At 41.9% G+C, this 18,009-nt stretch overlaps 1 protein-coding gene across 3 annotated transcripts in view; it reads right to left on the reverse strand.

Annotated features, from left to right (window-relative positions):
• The window catches only part of MIPOL1 (mirror-image polydactyly 1), a 253,339-nt gene that overhangs the window by 153,811 nt on the left and 81,519 nt on the right, over positions 1–18,009 (reverse strand). For all 3 annotated transcript variants that reach the window (XM_069951321.1, XM_069951319.1, XM_069951320.1), the window contains exon 5: positions 3,815–3,920. In XM_069951321.1, the coding sequence (XP_069807422.1) occupies positions 3,815–3,920 (106 nt within the window). The remainder of the gene's footprint in view (positions 1–3,814; positions 3,921–18,009) is intronic.

Below are 18,009 nucleotides of genomic sequence, written 5' to 3' on the forward strand. Positions count from 1 at the left end.
GTATTGTATTGCCCCCCAAAAGTTATACAAATCACCAATATACACTTATTACGGGAAATACTTATAAAGTGTTTTTTCCCTGCACTTACTACTGCATCAAGGCCTCACTTCCTGGATAACATGGTGATGTCACTTCCTGGATAAAATGGTGATGTCACGACCCGACTCCCAGAGCTGTGCGGGCTGTGGCTGTTGGAGAGGATGATGGCAGAGGGATGCTCAGTGTCCCTCCAGTGCCCTGTGTCCCTCAGTGGTGATACAGGGGCTGGTAATCTATTTTTGTATAAGTAAATGTACCATTCAGGAGTATGGCGAAGCTGAATGACACTACCTATGAAAGCTGTAGCTGTAATGCAATAACAAAGAGATACAACATACAACACAAAAACAACTCAGGGACATACTGACTAACTCGTATTCTTTAATTTCAGATGGAAATCACCTAAAGAAATTCTTTGTGCTCTATGAAATCTTAAGGGTTGGCTAATAGTAATTCACGTCTAACAACCTCTTCAATAACCTAAATGATTCTCAGGATCTATTGTAGCCGGGCATAAGCTAACATGAGCACAGGCCTCCACTTGTCTCCACGTCATCCTGTCTGATGGGATGTATGTAAAATGATCTAACTTCTACAGCTCTATAGCTGCAGCAAACCGCTCATCAGTCCAGGTCTAATCTAAGGATTAAAAAGCCATCATCATCATCATCATCCTCATCAGGAATCGACAGGCAGGACATTATGGAGTCTAGCCTAACTATGGAGTTTTTGGATTGAGGCAGCAGAAAGCTGTTCTCACATAAGTAGCATCATCATGGCAAAGTGTGGATCCCCAACTACATGTGGAGGATAAGTGTTATAACAATGTGCTAAGAGTATGGATTTGTTCACACAGATTTATTTGCTCATTCTTTGGTCTAAAAATTCCCAATTGCATTCTATCCATTCTACTGAATCTAATAGTAAATCGGCTGATTGTTCAAACACATGTAAATTCTATGACCATAGTTGTAATGGTCTCAAAGGGGTACTTATTCCGCCGATTTTTTTTCTTTTAAATTAACTGGTGTCAAAAAGTTATATAGAATTGTAATTTACTTGTATTTAAAAATCAAGCCTTCTAGTACTTATCAGCTGCTGTATGCCCTACAGGAAGTGGTATTTTCTTTCCTGTCTGACACAGTGCTCTCTGCTGTGGCAGCAGAGTCTGTGACAGGAGCTGTCCAAAGCAGGAAAAGGTTTTCTATAGAGTACTTGTCAGGGACAGAGGTGGCAGCAGAGAGCACTGTGTCAGACTAGAAAGTATACACCACTTCCTGTAGGACATACAGCAGCTGATAAGTACTGGACGACATGAGATTTTTTTTTTTTAATAAAATGAAACCTGTTTGCTGTCTCATACATATTTCTAATAAATGAACATATATTGGCTGGTAAAGTTATTATGTCTTTGTGGTGTTTCAAGTTTTTAATGCAAACAATCTCTTTAATTCTAAGGTCATACCAATTACAACCATAAAATTAATATTGTCTGTTTGATTATTGGATTCAATAGAGTACAATTGGAATGGTATTGCTGTTTTTTTTTTTGCCCAACTTACAGTCTAGTTTACATCGAGTAATAGACTTCCTGTTCCTGCTGTACACTCTTGATGGAAATTCAGTCAGCACGATCTTCTCTCCCAATACACCTTCTTTACTAAAATCCCTCTCACATAGTGGAAGGCTAGAGTTTACTCAAGAATGGGAAATCCTTTGCAAAATGTAAACTAGATGGGTCATTGGGCTAATGAAGAAATCTATAGACAGTCTGCATAAAAAGCAGAAGGGAAGCACAAAACACCACAGAAAGGTAGAATGAAGTTTTAGGAAAATAACGAAATTATAAAGCGTTTTGCACAGTTGGGGTCCGAGTGGTCAGATACCAACTGATCAGGAGAACGAGTTACAAAGAGTCCGCACTTAGTGTATTCTTGCTTGGCTCCGTATCATGTGACATTGATGGGCTCATTATGTAAGTCTATGGGGCCATCCAGACATTGTCTTTTTTTTTTTTTTAGCGACAGGTACGCTGTATTCAGGCACATAGAAACTGAAAATACATCCTTTTCTTAATAAAAAAAAAAAAAGTGCAATTTTTGAGAAGTAAAACTATAGCATGGGAACAGAGCCTAATGGTTCTGTACTGCATTACTGAGCGCTATTGTAGTTTGTTATCAGCTCCTCACTATGTCATTATTCAAAAAGAATTATTGTTTGTCAAAGCCTTACAGTAAGGTGTTATAAGGAGTAGAGCTTTGTACAGAGCCTGAACTGAGGTACATGGTCACTCTGTATATCAGTCCCATATAAAATCAGTGTGTCGCCCTATAGTTCCTTATTATAGAGGTTATATTCCCTAAAAGCAATAGCTCCGAGTATACCACAACGTTGTCCAATAACAATACTTACATATGCCTTTATATAGCATGTATACAGAGCTACATAAGTCGCCATACAATATGAAGGTTGTATGCAAATAAGCTTTTAAAATACTTTGTTTCAATGATGGATATTTTTGTTATATACTACAGATTGGACAAGATTTATCTAACATGGTGTAAAGTAGAACTGGCTCAGTTGCCCCTAGCAACCAATCAGAATCCACCTTTCATTTTCCAAAGAGCCTGTAAGGAATGAAAAGTGAAATCTGATTGGTTGCTAGGGGCAACTGAGCCAGTTTCACTTTACACCATGTTAGATAAATCTCCCCCTAGGCGTTCCATCTAGTGGAATTCATGCTAGCCAACAATCTCTGTGGAAACATCACAATGGTAAAATCCGCCTGGAAATTATATATTTTACAGCAATTTAATTAAAGGGGTACTGCAGGAGGTGGCCGAGGGATAAGACGTCCACTCACCTCCCCGGTTCCAGTGGCGGGTCCCGCATCGCAGTGCTTCGGTGCCCGGTTCCCGGCCGCTTCCGGGTGTCTGACGCGGGCCCGAGACATGACGTCTCAGGTCTGCTTAGGTACTCAGTGAAGGAGGCGGGATCAGTTTCAAGTCCGCTCAGATCCCGCCTCCTTCACTGAGTGGCTGAGCGGACCTGAAACGTCACGTCTCGGGCCCGCGTCAGACACCCGGAAGCGGCCGGGAGCCGGGCACCGGAGCACTGCGATGCGGGACCCACCACTGGAACCGGGGAGGTGAGTGGACGTCTTTTCCCTCGGCCACCTCCTCCCCGGTCCCAGCAAAAAAGTCCCCCCCCCCCCCCCCGCTGGAGTACCCCTTTAATTGCTAAATTTTTACCAATTTACTTAATAGTAAATGTAGTTTGTAGTTATTATAAAGCTTTAGCTTTGGCTGTCCAGGCATGATGGGTATTGTAGTTTTGCAACAGCTGGAGGGCCGCAGTTTGACACCCATGAGTTCTATATGCAATGAGCATCTAAAGCCACATTCAGGTACTACTGCATGGTGACAATATGACACGTACTGTATTAACCACAGTGCACAATTCCTTCTCCTTCTCCTCCCTTTTCCGCCTTTGTTTGTTTAAGACCTTCCAGCTAAACAAACAAGCTCTTTCTGATGGAACTGACATGGTGCTAACAAGACGCTTAATGCCTAAATCAGGTAGAGTTCTCACTAATACCAATACCAGGATCTTGCACACAGCCATACAAGCGCTTCCAAACCGCCAACAGAAAGTCCAGGAAAAAAATAAGTAATTCCTTTCCCCTCCTTGAGCAAATATTACCTTGCATTAAGTGAGCCACGTCATATGTGCAAGTGCGTGTTCCATCCACGTAAGGCTCCAGCCTGGTCTTACCTGCAGACTTCTCAGCTATCTTGGCCTCCGTCTCTTGTTCCAGCAGCTGCACATCCAACTTTAGCGATTCCAGGTCTCTCTCTTTGCTCATCAGAGCTTCTCGGAGCTGAGGATACACGGGGAAACATAGCAATCAATGGCTGATAATAAGAACAGGCTCTGCAACCTTTTTTTTTTTTTTCTTGTTTGCACATCTATCTCCACACAGCTCCGCAGCAGAAAACAATATGACAGCGGCAGCGTATTTATTTTTATTGTCAATGTTTCCAATCTAGACGCTACCATGTAATAATGGGATGGGAGGCGCAGGGCCTGCCCCTAAAATATTATCTGTAAATCTGTTTATAATAATTGGATTCTGAGTTAAAGGGGTACTCCGGCGAAAATCTTTTTCTTTCAAATTAACTGGTGTCAGAAAGTTATATAGATTTGTAATTGACTTCTATTTAAAAATCTTAAGTCTTCCATACTTATCAGCTGCTGTATGTCCTGCAGAAAGTGGTGTATTCTTTTCAGTCTGACACAGTGCTCTCTGCTGCCACCTTTGTCCATGTCAGGAACAGTCCAGAGTAGTAGCAAATCCCCATAGAAAACCTCTCCTGCTCTGGACAGTTCCTTTCTTGGACGGAGGTGGCAGCAGGGAGCACTGTGTCACACTGAAAAGAAAACAACATTTCCTGCAGGGCATACAGCAGCTGATAAGTATGTGAAGACTTGAAATTTTAACATAGAAGCAAATTACAAATCTATATAAAACTTTCTGAAAGTAGTTGGTTTGAAAGAAAAAAGATTTTTGCTGGATAACCCCTTTAAAAGGCTGTAGACAGAGCAGAGATTAGCGGCAAAGTGCGTCTCACTCTGGAGGACCAAACATGTCCATCATTTCAATGAAAACCATGTAATGCTTTATTTCCCCTGTAGTGGTGCTGCAGGGAAATTTAAAGCGAATGTATCACTTCCTGTAATATATATATATTTTTTTTTATATGGCCTGGTCGGTGCCAGCACGTAGATCCCGGTGGCGCCACCATCAATTTTTCAAACTGCCACCAGTTCCCGAAATCTGTACAGGTTTCTCTTTATGCAAATAGGGCCGCTCGGTGCACTGGAGGTGGGCCCAGCGCTCCCAGTGCACCAATATCCCTTTCCCTGGGCGACATACCTCATTCAGTCTAGCCGCATTACCGAGGGGAGGGGATAGATATCATGCACAGGGGGCACTGGGCCCTTCTTAGGTGCACCGAGCGCTCCTATTTGCATATCAAGAAACCAGCACAGATGTTGTGAACCGGCTGATGGTTTGAAAAATGGATTGCACCACTGGGATCCAGTAGTGGATTATAATAGGTCCTTTTCAGGCGGTAGCCAGGGGCCCATGGCCATCCAAAAAGACTTATACTTTCAGTGGTGTATTGTCTCCTGGCTATAGTTCTGTCATAATTTGCAAAAAATCACAGTTTTTTTAACAGCAATTTTGTACAAATCCAGGCATCGTGACATTACCTATCCTAGACTATGAACACTACGCTAGTGTGCCATAGTTATAGTGGGATTGGGGAGAGCCCAGGCTTGTTGAACAGCCCGGGGCCTATGGTAAAGTTACTCCGCCCCTGCTGGGATCTACACAGGTTATACAAAAAAAAAATTATACAGAAAGTAGTACAATCGCTTCAACAGTTGCTGCTCGATTTCTCCACTCGATTTTACTGCCGACTAATCTATCGTCAGCTTACTGCCACAGGGTTTACCAACAAGGAATTGTCCAAAACAAACCACTCCTTAAAGTGACACTGTCACCCCCAATAATCATTTTTCAATCTTTATAGGTGTGTGTAACCCGCCTATATCTCTCTGCATACCTGTAATTGTTTTTCTGTTTCATGAGGTGGCTTTGCCTGAAATTGTAACTTTGCCGAGTATCTTCTAGCGCCACTGGGCGGGGCTTGGTCCCTGAAGCGCCACATAGCCCCCCCATTACAGCGCCATTGACCCCGCCCCCTTGGGCACGTCATATGTCCCGGCCGCCGCTCCCTGTTTTGAGGCCTCCTTGACGTCAGTGACATGCGCGTCCACATCCCCCGCCGTCTTTCGCGTGCGGGAGCGTCATGTGGCGCGCAGGCGCAGAAGGTGACCGCTGCGCACACCCCGCCGATTACACCGCCGCACCGTCCCTTGTTGTTTGGGACTCTCAGCCGTTTCACAGCCGCAGCGAGGCCTCCGGAGAGTCCCAAACAACAAGGGACAGTGCGGCCGGTGTAATCGGCGGGCTGTGCAACCCCACGCACAGCCCGGCTGTGGGTGACCCGGCGGTCACCTTCTGCGCCTGCACGCCACATGACACTACCGCACGCGGAAGACGGCGGGGGATGTGGACGCGCACGTCACCGACATCAAGGAGGCCTCAAAACAGGGAGCGGCGGCCGGGACATATGACGTGTCCAAAGGGGCGGGGTCAACGGCTCTGTAATGGGTGGGGCTATGTGGCGCTTCAGGGACCAAGCCCCGCCCAGTGGCACTAGAAGATACTCGGCAAAGTTACAATTTCAGGCAAAGCCACCTCATGAAACAGAAAAACAATTACAGGTATGCAGAGAGATATAGGCGGGTTACACACACCTATAAAGATTGAAAAATGATTATTGGGGGTGATTCTATTCTACCATTTGTAACAGTACTTATATTTGTTTCTGGATGACAACACTAAGGCAGTGAAGCCCCCACAAGGGTACTCACCAAGCATCTCCTCCTTAGTAACTAGATAGACTGCAATATGGGTTGTTATCCCCAAAACAGCTATAATTGAGATGAAAGTGGTTACTGTAGCCGTTATAACAAGTTTTATTTTTAAAGGGAAATGCCTTTGGAACAGTTATATCCGTCCTCATTTTAACGGCCCAAATCCTTAACTAACACCTAGATTGGGTAAATGCATTAAATGCATGTAAGGATTAGCACTAGAAATCCTACCCGCTGCTCCTGAATGTCTTGACGTCACACCATAAGATGCATTGGTACGACTGCCAACCTAAACCTAACTGCTGAATCCAGTCCAAGCTAGCATGCTATTAATATGTCACTGTCCTGGATTTTCAATGAATTCACAAAAAAGTATGAACAAAAATAACATATACAATATAAAAAGGGCACAGGTAAGTTTAGTTAAGAGTATTTCTATTTTTAAAAAATATCTTTTAACTATCTACAATAAATAGAAGTCACAACTAGAGAAAGTTCCAGTACTTCTTAGATTTGTCTGCTATGATGAAACACTAGGCTTGAAATGCGTTACCTATCTGGAAGCATAGTATCTGAAGATTTGCGTTTAAAGTGCTGGGTTTGCTCTGATTTTGTCTGGCTTTTATACACAGCCTAATTTAGTTTTTGCCTGTTTATTTTTTCCTCCTCGCCTTCTAGTCTAGACATATTTGGGGGGAAAAAATATTTGAGGGGTTTCTTTACCTAGTGCACTTTACAGTAAAAATGACATGTTATTCGTATTCTGTGAATCAGTAGGATTACAATGATGCCCAATTTATATACTCTTTATATTATTTTATTACTTCTGATTTCTATAACTTTTATTTAGATGTCCTTGCAGTCATACAGAACAGATAAAAAAGACCAAGTTCAGCCAATTGTGTCCTTTATATGTTGATCCAGAATTAGACTTCAAGGGGTCGTCCCAAGAGCTAAAGCCACCTTTTCGCCACCGGAGTGGAAACTTTTTTCCTCTGTTTTGCCAGCATGTGGGGTAATAGAGACTTAGTTCCCCCCCTGCATCTCGGAAGGGAAGGCGTAGGCTAAGTCGTGATCATCACGTGCGGGCAACACACGCCCAGATGCAATGCCCAATAGCTGCTGTCTCCAAAATTTCTGACACAGTGCAGGGTGTGTGAGGGTGTAGTTTCACCTGCACGGGATGATCACGACATCGGAGATGTGTAATTTTAAGGGAGGCTTCAGTTGTCTTCTTCTCCCCGGACAATCCCTTTAAACAGAATCACCATTGAGCTCCTGATAGTTTGTCTTCTATTTATAAACAGGGTAATGGCTATAGCAAATGTATAGAAAATCTCCAGGATTGGTTATAGGCACATTCAGCAGGGAGAACAATAGAGCGTTGACATACTGTAACGGACATAAGGCAAGAGGAGGATGTTTACGACCTCCTCATCCAATCCTACGTATCTCTGACACAATGCAGCCAAGGTCCACCGGCTCCAGTGAGTGACATCTTATAAATGAATGACAAGAAAATTTCCCTCCAGCTCACTACATGGCTCACAGCAATTTGCTAATAAATTACTAAAGTAACAAAAATAACAATGAACTATTACATGTTGATGGCTAGAAATTACTCCGGAGAGAAATATATATATATATATATGTTGCTTTATTAAAGTTATATTACCTTGTACCTTGTAATAAAATTTCTTTAAAATGAATGTATATTTTTTTGTATATTTAACCACTTCTGTTGAGTGGCAGCACCAGGGGGTGACACAGGCCCCTCTGTTGTCACCAATGTTCACGTCGGGCGGTGCAGGGTTGTCTAAGCCAGAAAGTACTTTTATAGGGGTACTCCAGGCAAATGTAGAAAAACTGTGGGCGGTGGAAATATAATAAAGAAGCTATATTTACCAATTCCTGTGCCCCCACTGCGCAGAGCCACCACTCACTTCCACTTGCCGGTCTGCTGAAGCTGCCGGTCCTGTGACGTCATGCCCTGGCCCAGAACAGCCTGCTCACCCAGTCTGTGACAGAGGTGGGACACCTCTGCAGTCACTGACTGGCTGAACGGTTAGTTACTGCAAGGTCATGAGGACACTGGAGAATGGAGGCTGACCGGAGCACAGTGGTGGTGCTGTGGCTGCGGTTGCACAGGGATGTGTAAGTATTGCTTCTTTATTATGTATTCACATAGAAATAGCTACCTCACCAAACACACAGGAAATTGACACCAAGCCAATCGCAGCTGAGCTTTAATCCTGAGACATAGTGCTCAACACTGAAAATAGTCCATACGGGATATCCTTATAGAGAGGACAGAAGAAGTGCAGCACTCACCAACAGGATTTAAAATGTAGCTTTATTAGCTTTATTCCGTTACTTAGGCACAGGTGCAGAGAAGTGAATGGAGTTCTTTAATATGTACCCACCGCCCCCTGCTCCTTTTTTTTTTTTAACATTTGGCCCGAGTTCCCCTTTAGTACAGAGCAGGGCAATGCAAAGGCTTTCTCCCCTCTGCCACTGAGAAATCTTAGCTAAGCTAAAGGTGCATGCTGATTGGGGGGATTGGGAGAGATACAGTGGGGAAAATAAGTGTTTAATACACTGCCAGTTTTCCCACCGACAAAGAATGGAGAGGTCTGTAATTATTACTGTAAGTACACTTTAATTGTGAGAGACAGAATCTATAAAAATAATTCCAGAAATTGACATTGTATGATTTTTAAATAATTAATTAATTAGCATTTTATTGTATGAAGTATTTGATTACCTACCAACTTGCAGGAATTCTGGCTCTCGCAGACCTGTTAGTTTTTCTTTAAGCTCCTCCTTCTCTGCACTCATTACTTGTTGCACCTGTTTGATCTTGTTACCTTTATAAAACGCACCTGTCCACACTCTCAATCAATCAGATTGCAACCTTGACACCATTGCTAAGACCAAAACGCTGTCTAAGGACACCTAGAAAAAAATTGCAGACCTGCGCAAGGCTGGGATGGCCTACAGGACAGTAGGCAAGCGGCTTAGTGAGAAGGCTTCATGCAAGATCTCGTCTCGTGGGGGAAGGATGATTCTATAAAGGGTCAGGAATCACTCCAGAACTACACAGGAGGACCTGGTCAATGACCTGATGAGAGCTGGCAAAACAGTCTAAAAGATTACTGTTAGCAAAACACTACGCTGTCATGGATTAAAATCCTGCAGGGCACTCAAGGTCCCCCTACCCACCCCAGCACAGGCCTGCTTGAAGTTTGCCAATAACCATCTGGACAAACCAGAGGAGGCATGAGAGAAGGCCATGTAGTCAGATGACACCAAAATAGAACTGTATGGTGTCAAATCTATTTGCTGTGTTTGGAGGAAGAAGTAGGATAAGTACAGCCTCAAGAACACAGTACCAACTGTGACACACAGAGGGTGGAAACATCATATATTTGGGATACTTTTTTGCAAAGGGGACAGGATGACTGCACCATATTGAAGGGAGAATAGATGGAGCCATGTATTACGAGATTTTGGCCAACAACCTCCTTCCCTCAGTAAGAGCATTGAAGAGGGTGGGCCATGGCTGGGTCTTCCAGCATGACAATGACCAAAACACACAGCCAGGGCAACCTGAAAGGTCTGTATGAAGGAGTGGGACACAATCCTGCTGCAGTGTCTGCAAACTTGGTCAAGATCTACAGAAAAAATCTGACCTCTGTAACTGCAAACAAAGGTTTCTATACCAAATATTAAGTTCTGTTTCTCTATTGTACCAAATACTTATCTCATGCAATAAACTGCATAATAATTATTTAAAAATCAAACAATAAAATTTTCTGGATTTTATTAATAGATCCCGTTGAAGTCTACTTACGATAATAATTCCCCCCCCCCCCCCAATTTTCTGTAGATGGGGAACAATTGCAAAATCGGCAGTGTATCAAATACTTATTTGCCTGAACTATCTTATGTGTGGTAAACTATAGAGTTGCAAGGAACAATATTTTGTTTATTATCAGGGGCCAGTGGGGTGGCAGCCCATATTATAGTATCTAACGGGTAAAAGCAACAGTGCTAAAATGACGACTTTTATGCTGCGTTTACACTGAACAAATTTCGTGCGAATTTGCACGATAACGATCGAATTCGAACGATAATCGTACGTGTAAACGCAGCGAGCGATCAAGCGACGAGCGAGAAATCGTTCATTTTGATCTTTGAACTTTCAACATTCTCAAATCGTCTTTGGTCCTTTGCAAAAAATTCGGAGATCGTTCTGTGTAAACAGTTCACCGATTTAACCTATGTGCGAGATAGGCTTAAGCGATCGCAAAACGTTTTTTCCCTACGATATATCGTTCCGTCTAAACGCTGATCGTTATAAAAAAAATTTGTTACTTCGAAATCGTTAATCGTACGATCGGGCGAATTATCGCTCCGTGTAAACCCAGCATTGCTGTCAGCCATTCAGAGGGACTAAGAAAATCCTGTCCAGAGACCTGAAGAGGTCTATAGCCCCCCGATTCCATAAAATTATTTGCACTCCAACATTGTGTAGTTGGATTTGTTACTAAATCATGTAACTCCGGAAGTCAGGTTTGCTATCAGCTACTTGGCCTCCAAGAGGTTCGAGCATGTCAGATGGCACATGCAGAACTGATAAGGGCATACCTAATCTGAGGGTGGGGCAATTTATAACTACTGCCGATGTTACACCCTGAGTGATAGCCTACAAACCTATACAAGGAAGATTCAAAAGTTGAAAACTATCATAGACGGTGCATGAGTAAGGGCAAAAAACAATAGCTGCCTGTTATTCCTTTATGTCACGTTATTAGTGTTGGAACAAGTTACACGCAGTGATGGCTTCTGGTCACGTCAGGGCTGCTATAAGAAAAGAATTGCTCCCTGTACAATGAAAACATACAAAAAGTCTATGAGCCAAGTAAAGCAAAAAGAGTGATCGGGAGAAGACAACATTCTGGATACAAGGGATATGTGGTAAGATTTGCAGTAGACGACACCTCTACCCCGTGCCTGTGGTCATGTTACTGTCAAGTAATAACAGTGGAATGCCTTGTCTAAAGAACATAGGTTATTCTATTGTTTCAATAGGAGACATGATATATTACACAATGAAACTTGTGAACAATGATTTTGTAAATTAAAGTAAAAGAAGGAAGTAGGGTTTAACTAAATATTTGTTTACACTGATATAACATTACCACCTGGGGCATTGCCTGGGCCTAGGAGCCTGGGGTGGGGGTAAAGTCTATATAAGCCTATATTAGAAGGCCAGTACTATAAAACATTATAGCATTATAGTCAATGCGCCCGCATCCCAATTCAACAGAACTGAAGTTCAGCAGGACATCCGGTGTCTTACAGTGTGTGAACCCTGCCAAATACTGTCAATATGTCATAAATAGTTTAAATGGTAAGACCTTCTTACATTTTATTGCAGTCCTTGATATAATCTGACAGTTCGGCTCTTGGGGAAAAAGTTTGTGTTCCCTTGTTAGAGACTCTACATTTTACTAACTCACAAGTATATAGGGATTGGTATACCAGGTGTGGAGCCACTAATGAATCTATACGCTATCACACACCCATGTGCAGATATGATTAAGGTCTGAACGGTGAATACAAGGAAGAACACAGCGAAGCAACCGCTGCCTGAAATTTCGCTAGAGCAAACTACTCATTTAATTTGGCTCTATGGCACTGGCTTTCATTAGTTAATTTTAATGTCTGAATTGTGAGTAGCAATCCCTACTTTTAGAATGGTCCCTTGGCAATAAGCTGATCGTAAAGTGTTACTCTGCTGGGATCCCTACTCATCAGCTGTTTACACAGACAGAATTATCTGACAGATTCTTGAAGCCAAAGCCAGGAACAGACTACAAATAGGTCATAAAGGAACTACTAAGATTTTTCCTTCTTTCAAATCCATTCCTGGCTTTGGCTTCAATAATCGGTTAGATAAATCTCTCTGTGTAAACACCATAACTGTTTGATTTCCATGCAACACCACTACAGGGAAAAAAAGTACTTGCTGTATTTGCCACTAAGTGTCTAATTTCCCTTAAAATGGACAGTGGGCAGAAGACTGCAGAGATTTCTAGTCTGTAGGTTTCTAGTAACAGGCACTGCAGGACAAAATGCAGGAAGTGGGGGAAAGGCTTATCATGTGCTATGTCCAGGAGAAAGGGAAAGAAAGAAAGACTATGTATGTGCAAGGATCTGCACTGTTCATACAAGGTAAATCAAGGCTTTCCTCTCTTCGATTGCAGCAGCAGTAATTGCTTATGTATGTACACAGTGATGCCTCTGGTAACCCCCCTTCCTTTAGTCTGCAGGCTTGGTTACCATTAGTGGTTATCACTTCAGAAAATCCAGCTCTACTAGACTTAGGCCCGATATAAGGAGAAAGTGAGCACGCTTGCTCCTCGTTTCCGGTCGGCGTTATTACAGGCAACAATAGCGAGCGGGTAAGAGCGGGAAGGGGGGGCAGGGGAGCCGTGGGAGGGGTAGTCCATAGGAGATAGCGGCGCTCTGCTGCCACTGCTACTATTATATGAGGCAACGGCCGGCAGACAATTGCTATCGTTATCAGGATTCTAGGTCATGCTTTAGATCAAAAATCAGCCAAGACTGTGCCTATGGGCTGATCTTTGCTTCAACACATAACCTATTAAACGTAACAATTATCGGCCGGCAATCGGCCAAGAACGGACAATAATCGATATGTGTAATAGTACCCTTAAACAACCCAGTGCTTGCAGGGTTAAATATTGAAAACTTTACAAAAGAAAGTAGTATAGGGGTTTATATATCCAGGTAACATTAGATCTTAGGGAAATATTTTCCTAGATTTCTAACTTCTGTTTCTTTTATTAAGGCTAGGTTCACACTGCGTTTTCAGCATCCGTTTAACGGATCCGTTTTTTTTAACGTCCAGAAAAATAGGGTCAGCAACGTTTTTTGGTCCGTTTTGGTCCGCCAAAAAAACGGATCCGTTTTTTTTTTATAATGGAAGTCAATGGAAAAACGGATGCACACAAATGAATCCGTTTTTTGCAATCCGTTTTTCATGCGTTTTTTGCAAAAAAAACGGATGCGTTAAACGGATGCTGAAAACGCAGTGTGAACCTAGCCTAAGGATAAGGAAATAAAAGGGATAAAACAGAGAACTGCTGTTGCACTATGTTTAGATTAATTATTGATATTGAAATAGATTGTCGAAATCTGAAATGCGACCCCGGACTGATAGACATTCCTGGTTATTATATATTGTTTCATGTTGGCATGGAAACCAACCTTTGCTGGTTAGAAGGTTATATCGATGGTAAAATCTGCCGTTCCTTATTAAGGTATATGTTGACCTAGCTGTCATCTTCCTGATATCGACTTGCCACTCTCTTAGATGAAGTTTTTATTGCTTCCCCGAGAATGGATTGTGAATACTTGCAATATAGAGGTAATCTGGCTTTGCCCCTATATTTTCTTACCGTTCAAAAGAGATATTAACATTTTTAAACCAGGGAAAGTCCTCATACACAAATCCACTTGCCGATCTAAGTATTTTTTGATGATGTCCCTGGCTGACATAAGCTGAAAGCTCATTGGGTAGATATTCATACAAAACATCACATTACATCCCTTTGCACAACATACAGGGGGAGATTTATCAAACATGGTGTAAAGTGAAACTGGCTCAGTTGCCCCTAGCAACCAATCAGATTCCACCTTTCATTCCTCACAGACTCTTTGGAAAATGAAAGGTGGAATCTGATTGGTTGCTAGGGGCAACTGAGCCAGTTTCACTTTACACCATGTTTGATAAATCTCCCCCATAGTATCTATCCATCCCTGAGTCACAGCTTAAGGGACACTAAACCAGAATCCAAGGTCTCTCATATTGTATCTCTAAAGGAGTGGGTTTTTAAAAGAGTTGTCCAAAATAAAATACGTATATGTTTTTTTTGTCCCAGTCAGGCTTAAAATATAAAAAAGAACTTATACTCGTTTACCCTGATCCTCTACACTGCGTTCCGCACAGTCACTTCCTGTCACCTCCATTAACACACAGGAAATGCCCATTCAGACAGTCATTAGCAAAAGCAGCAACTCGCCTTAGTTAGTTATTGACTGAGAGGACATTTCCTGTGTGTCGCAGAGGAAAACGGGGAGCAAGGAATATCTGGATGGTAGTAGTGGAGGGCTTGGTCAGGTGAGTATAAGGGTTTGTTTTGTTTTTTGTTTTTTTTCAGCCAGCCTAGGACAAAAAAAATGGCGCCATACAGAGCCTTTAAGTAGATAATCTTGCTTGGGGTCAATCATAGTTAAAACACTAGGGGAAACATTCTTATGGCCTCAAAGCAAGACACATTTAGGTAACTAAGCATATTAGATACATTCAGTCTAGGCATGATGGGAATTGTAGTTTCACAACAGCTGCGAATTTGACACCCCTGCTCTATATGCTGTAAAGAGCATCTCAGGTAGGATGGCTGCCCCATAGTCATATACAGAGAAAAGTCTACACTCAATATTCATTTTAATATCTGATTTTGAAAAAAAAAAAGCAACTCAATGCAGAAAAGGGGAAGGATGACTACCAAAAAGTGTCAATATTTTGTTTTCTATTATTTTAATTTATTCCTCCTTTCTCCTCTAATAAATATTGCTATTGTTTCAATATGCAGAAGATGGACGAACGTTTTAGACATTTCATTGAAATTTTTGTAGAATGAACTCAAATCCACACACATAACAAAGCAACGTATAAAGTATAACACGTAGCAATATAAAATTGTTTTGTGCATTTTGTCTACTTCAAGGGTGAGATTAAAGGGGTATGCCACCCAAAAAAAATCTCTTTCTTTCAAATCAACTGGTGTCAGAAAGTCATATAGAATTGTAATTTACTTCTATTTAAAAATCTCATATCTTCACATACTTATCAGCTGCCGTAAGTCCTGCAGGAAGTGGTGTTTCCTTTTCAGTCTGACACAGTGCTCTCTGCTAAAACCTCTGTCCAAGACAGGAACTGTCAAGAGTAATAGCACATTCCCATAGAAAACCTGTACTACTCTGGACAGAGGTGGCAGCAGAGAGCACTGTGTTAGACTGAAAAGAAAACATCAGGACATCCAGCAGCTGATAAGTATGGGAAGACAAGATTTTTAAATAGAAATAAATTACAAATCTATATAACTTTATGAAACCAGTTGATTTAAAAGAAAAAGATTTTCACTGGATAACCCCTTTAAAGGCACTCCTATGCTGGGATCCGTGTGGGGCTACAATCTGCCTATGGATTACCAAGTAAATGCCCCACCTACATAGAAACAAAATACCCAGCATGGATCTCACATTAATCATGGCTTTGGATTATTATTGTCAGAGATGTTGACATGTTCGGGTATTAGTCTGTCATTATATCCTGAGGTCACATACATGTATTCCCAGTGAGCAGGAAGCAACCAATAGTAACGCTCCTTCTGGCATAGGTAATTATGTGAAGCCTTTGACAGATCTAGGAAAGCATTATGTTTGCTTTTACCACGGTCAAACTAGCAAGACAGCCCGTTATGACATCAGTGGATTCTGGAAGTATTGTTTCCTGGCCTGTGAAACAGTCTATATTTCCACAAATGTATTGCTAAGCTGCACTTTACACTTGATCTGTAATATCTCTGCCGTACAAAGGTAATGGACAATGGCAGAGACGGCCACAACCCCCAAGGTCATTTGCTTAATGATACAAACTAGAAAGAAAAATAGCAGTGCAATGCGCAGGTGCTCTAATAAATATGTAACATAAAGAGGATTTATACCCAAATAAAAAGAATGGTTATGTATTTTTTTAACCCTTTAACAACCTGGGCTCATTGATGCCTCAATGCCCAGGTCATGTTTGGACATCAGCTTATGGGATCATAATGATCCCATAAGCTGATTTCCATATCTCTGCCCCCTCTCCTCTGTCCCCTGCCGCTGTTACTATCTTGTAACAGCGACTGGAGAGAGAGGGGAAAGGGCAGAGTTCACGGGTGCCCACCCTGCTTTCCCTCCCGACCTCCGCCGCCTTCCGTAGCCAGGAAACCGGAATCCTGAGGCTTCCGGTTTCCATGACTACCATCTGGGCTCTGCGATCACTTCGCAGAGCCCTGATGGACACCAGAGAGAGAATTCTTCCTCTGTAGAGGGAGAATTCTCTGTCTGGAGCCCTATAGATGCTGCGGTTGTGCTGTCCCTGTGTTTTTATGATTTTTTTATGAATAATAAAGAAGAAAATTGACACGATGGGTGAGTGCCTGATCTTTTTCTCATTTTACGTATATTAGACAGAGTCTGCTTATTATAGAGCACCACACGGACGTGTATTTAGTGTGTCTATATAGTGACTACTGATATAGGAGCTGTAGTGCTGAGTTGCACCTACTAGTTGGACGCAGTATCTATAGGGTTAACTCTCAGCACTGTAGCGCGGCTCCGGTGCTGAGAGTTGCAGCGGGTCTCCGGCTATCATTGATAGCCGGGACCCGCCGCGGATGACACAGGCGCAGTTTCTGCGCCTGTGTCATCCTGGATCACTAATTAACGTTGCTACAGCATTAACAGTGCAGCAGCGGGAAAAGGTTAATGTGAATTAGTCAAAAAAATTTTTATTTCTTTTTTGTGTCCAGTTTTTGCAAAAGTGAAGAGAAATGTAATGCAATGGCATAAGTTGTCACCTTTAAATGTTTTTGCATCCTGACAAATGACATCTGGTTATCATTTTCTCAGAAGCTAATTTAAAGGAAATTGTCATCAGAAAATAATCTATTGTTTTAATCATTTTTTTTATGATGAACATATTTTTATTAAAGGATTTTAGCAGATTTATTTTTCTAATTTCTTATTTTAAAATCTATATTATAAAATAATTCCAACATTTTTCATTTTGACCACCAGGCCAAAGTCTAAGCTGATACTTTATTTCTTCTCTGTGGTGAAAAGGAGGAGGCTACTGTAAAGTGATCTGTAGAGCAATACAGTGATATCAGTAGATAGGCAAAGATAATAGCAACTCATCCTTCCCCTCTCTGTGGAATAAGCTCACAGAACATGCTTACAAATAGGTCCCATACAAAGATTAAAGTCTGGACACGTTCATTGTGTCTATGTCCATGGGGCTAGTTGTAAAGCAAGTCCCCATAATAATGTACTAAAAATACAATTTCAAAAAATTACAGAAAATTAGAAAGCAGAAACAGATTACACGAAAGAACATTTCACTATCCGGTGCTAAGAAGTGGATTGAAAAGGAATGAGAAATATAAAGGAAGGACTTCTATTTCTTCCTCTGGGAGGATCAGCGTAAGGCTTTGGCCCTCAGAATTTCTGGTACCTCTACACAGAGGACAAGAAGAGCACTAAAAAACTTAACTCCAATAAAGGTCATGTAGGCTGCACAACTTAAAAAAAAAAGA

This window comes from Dendropsophus ebraccatus, chromosome 13, assembly GCF_027789765.1.
Source record: "Dendropsophus ebraccatus isolate aDenEbr1 chromosome 13, aDenEbr1.pat, whole genome shotgun sequence".
Classification (NCBI taxonomy): Eukaryota; Metazoa; Chordata; class Amphibia; order Anura; family Hylidae; genus Dendropsophus; species Dendropsophus ebraccatus.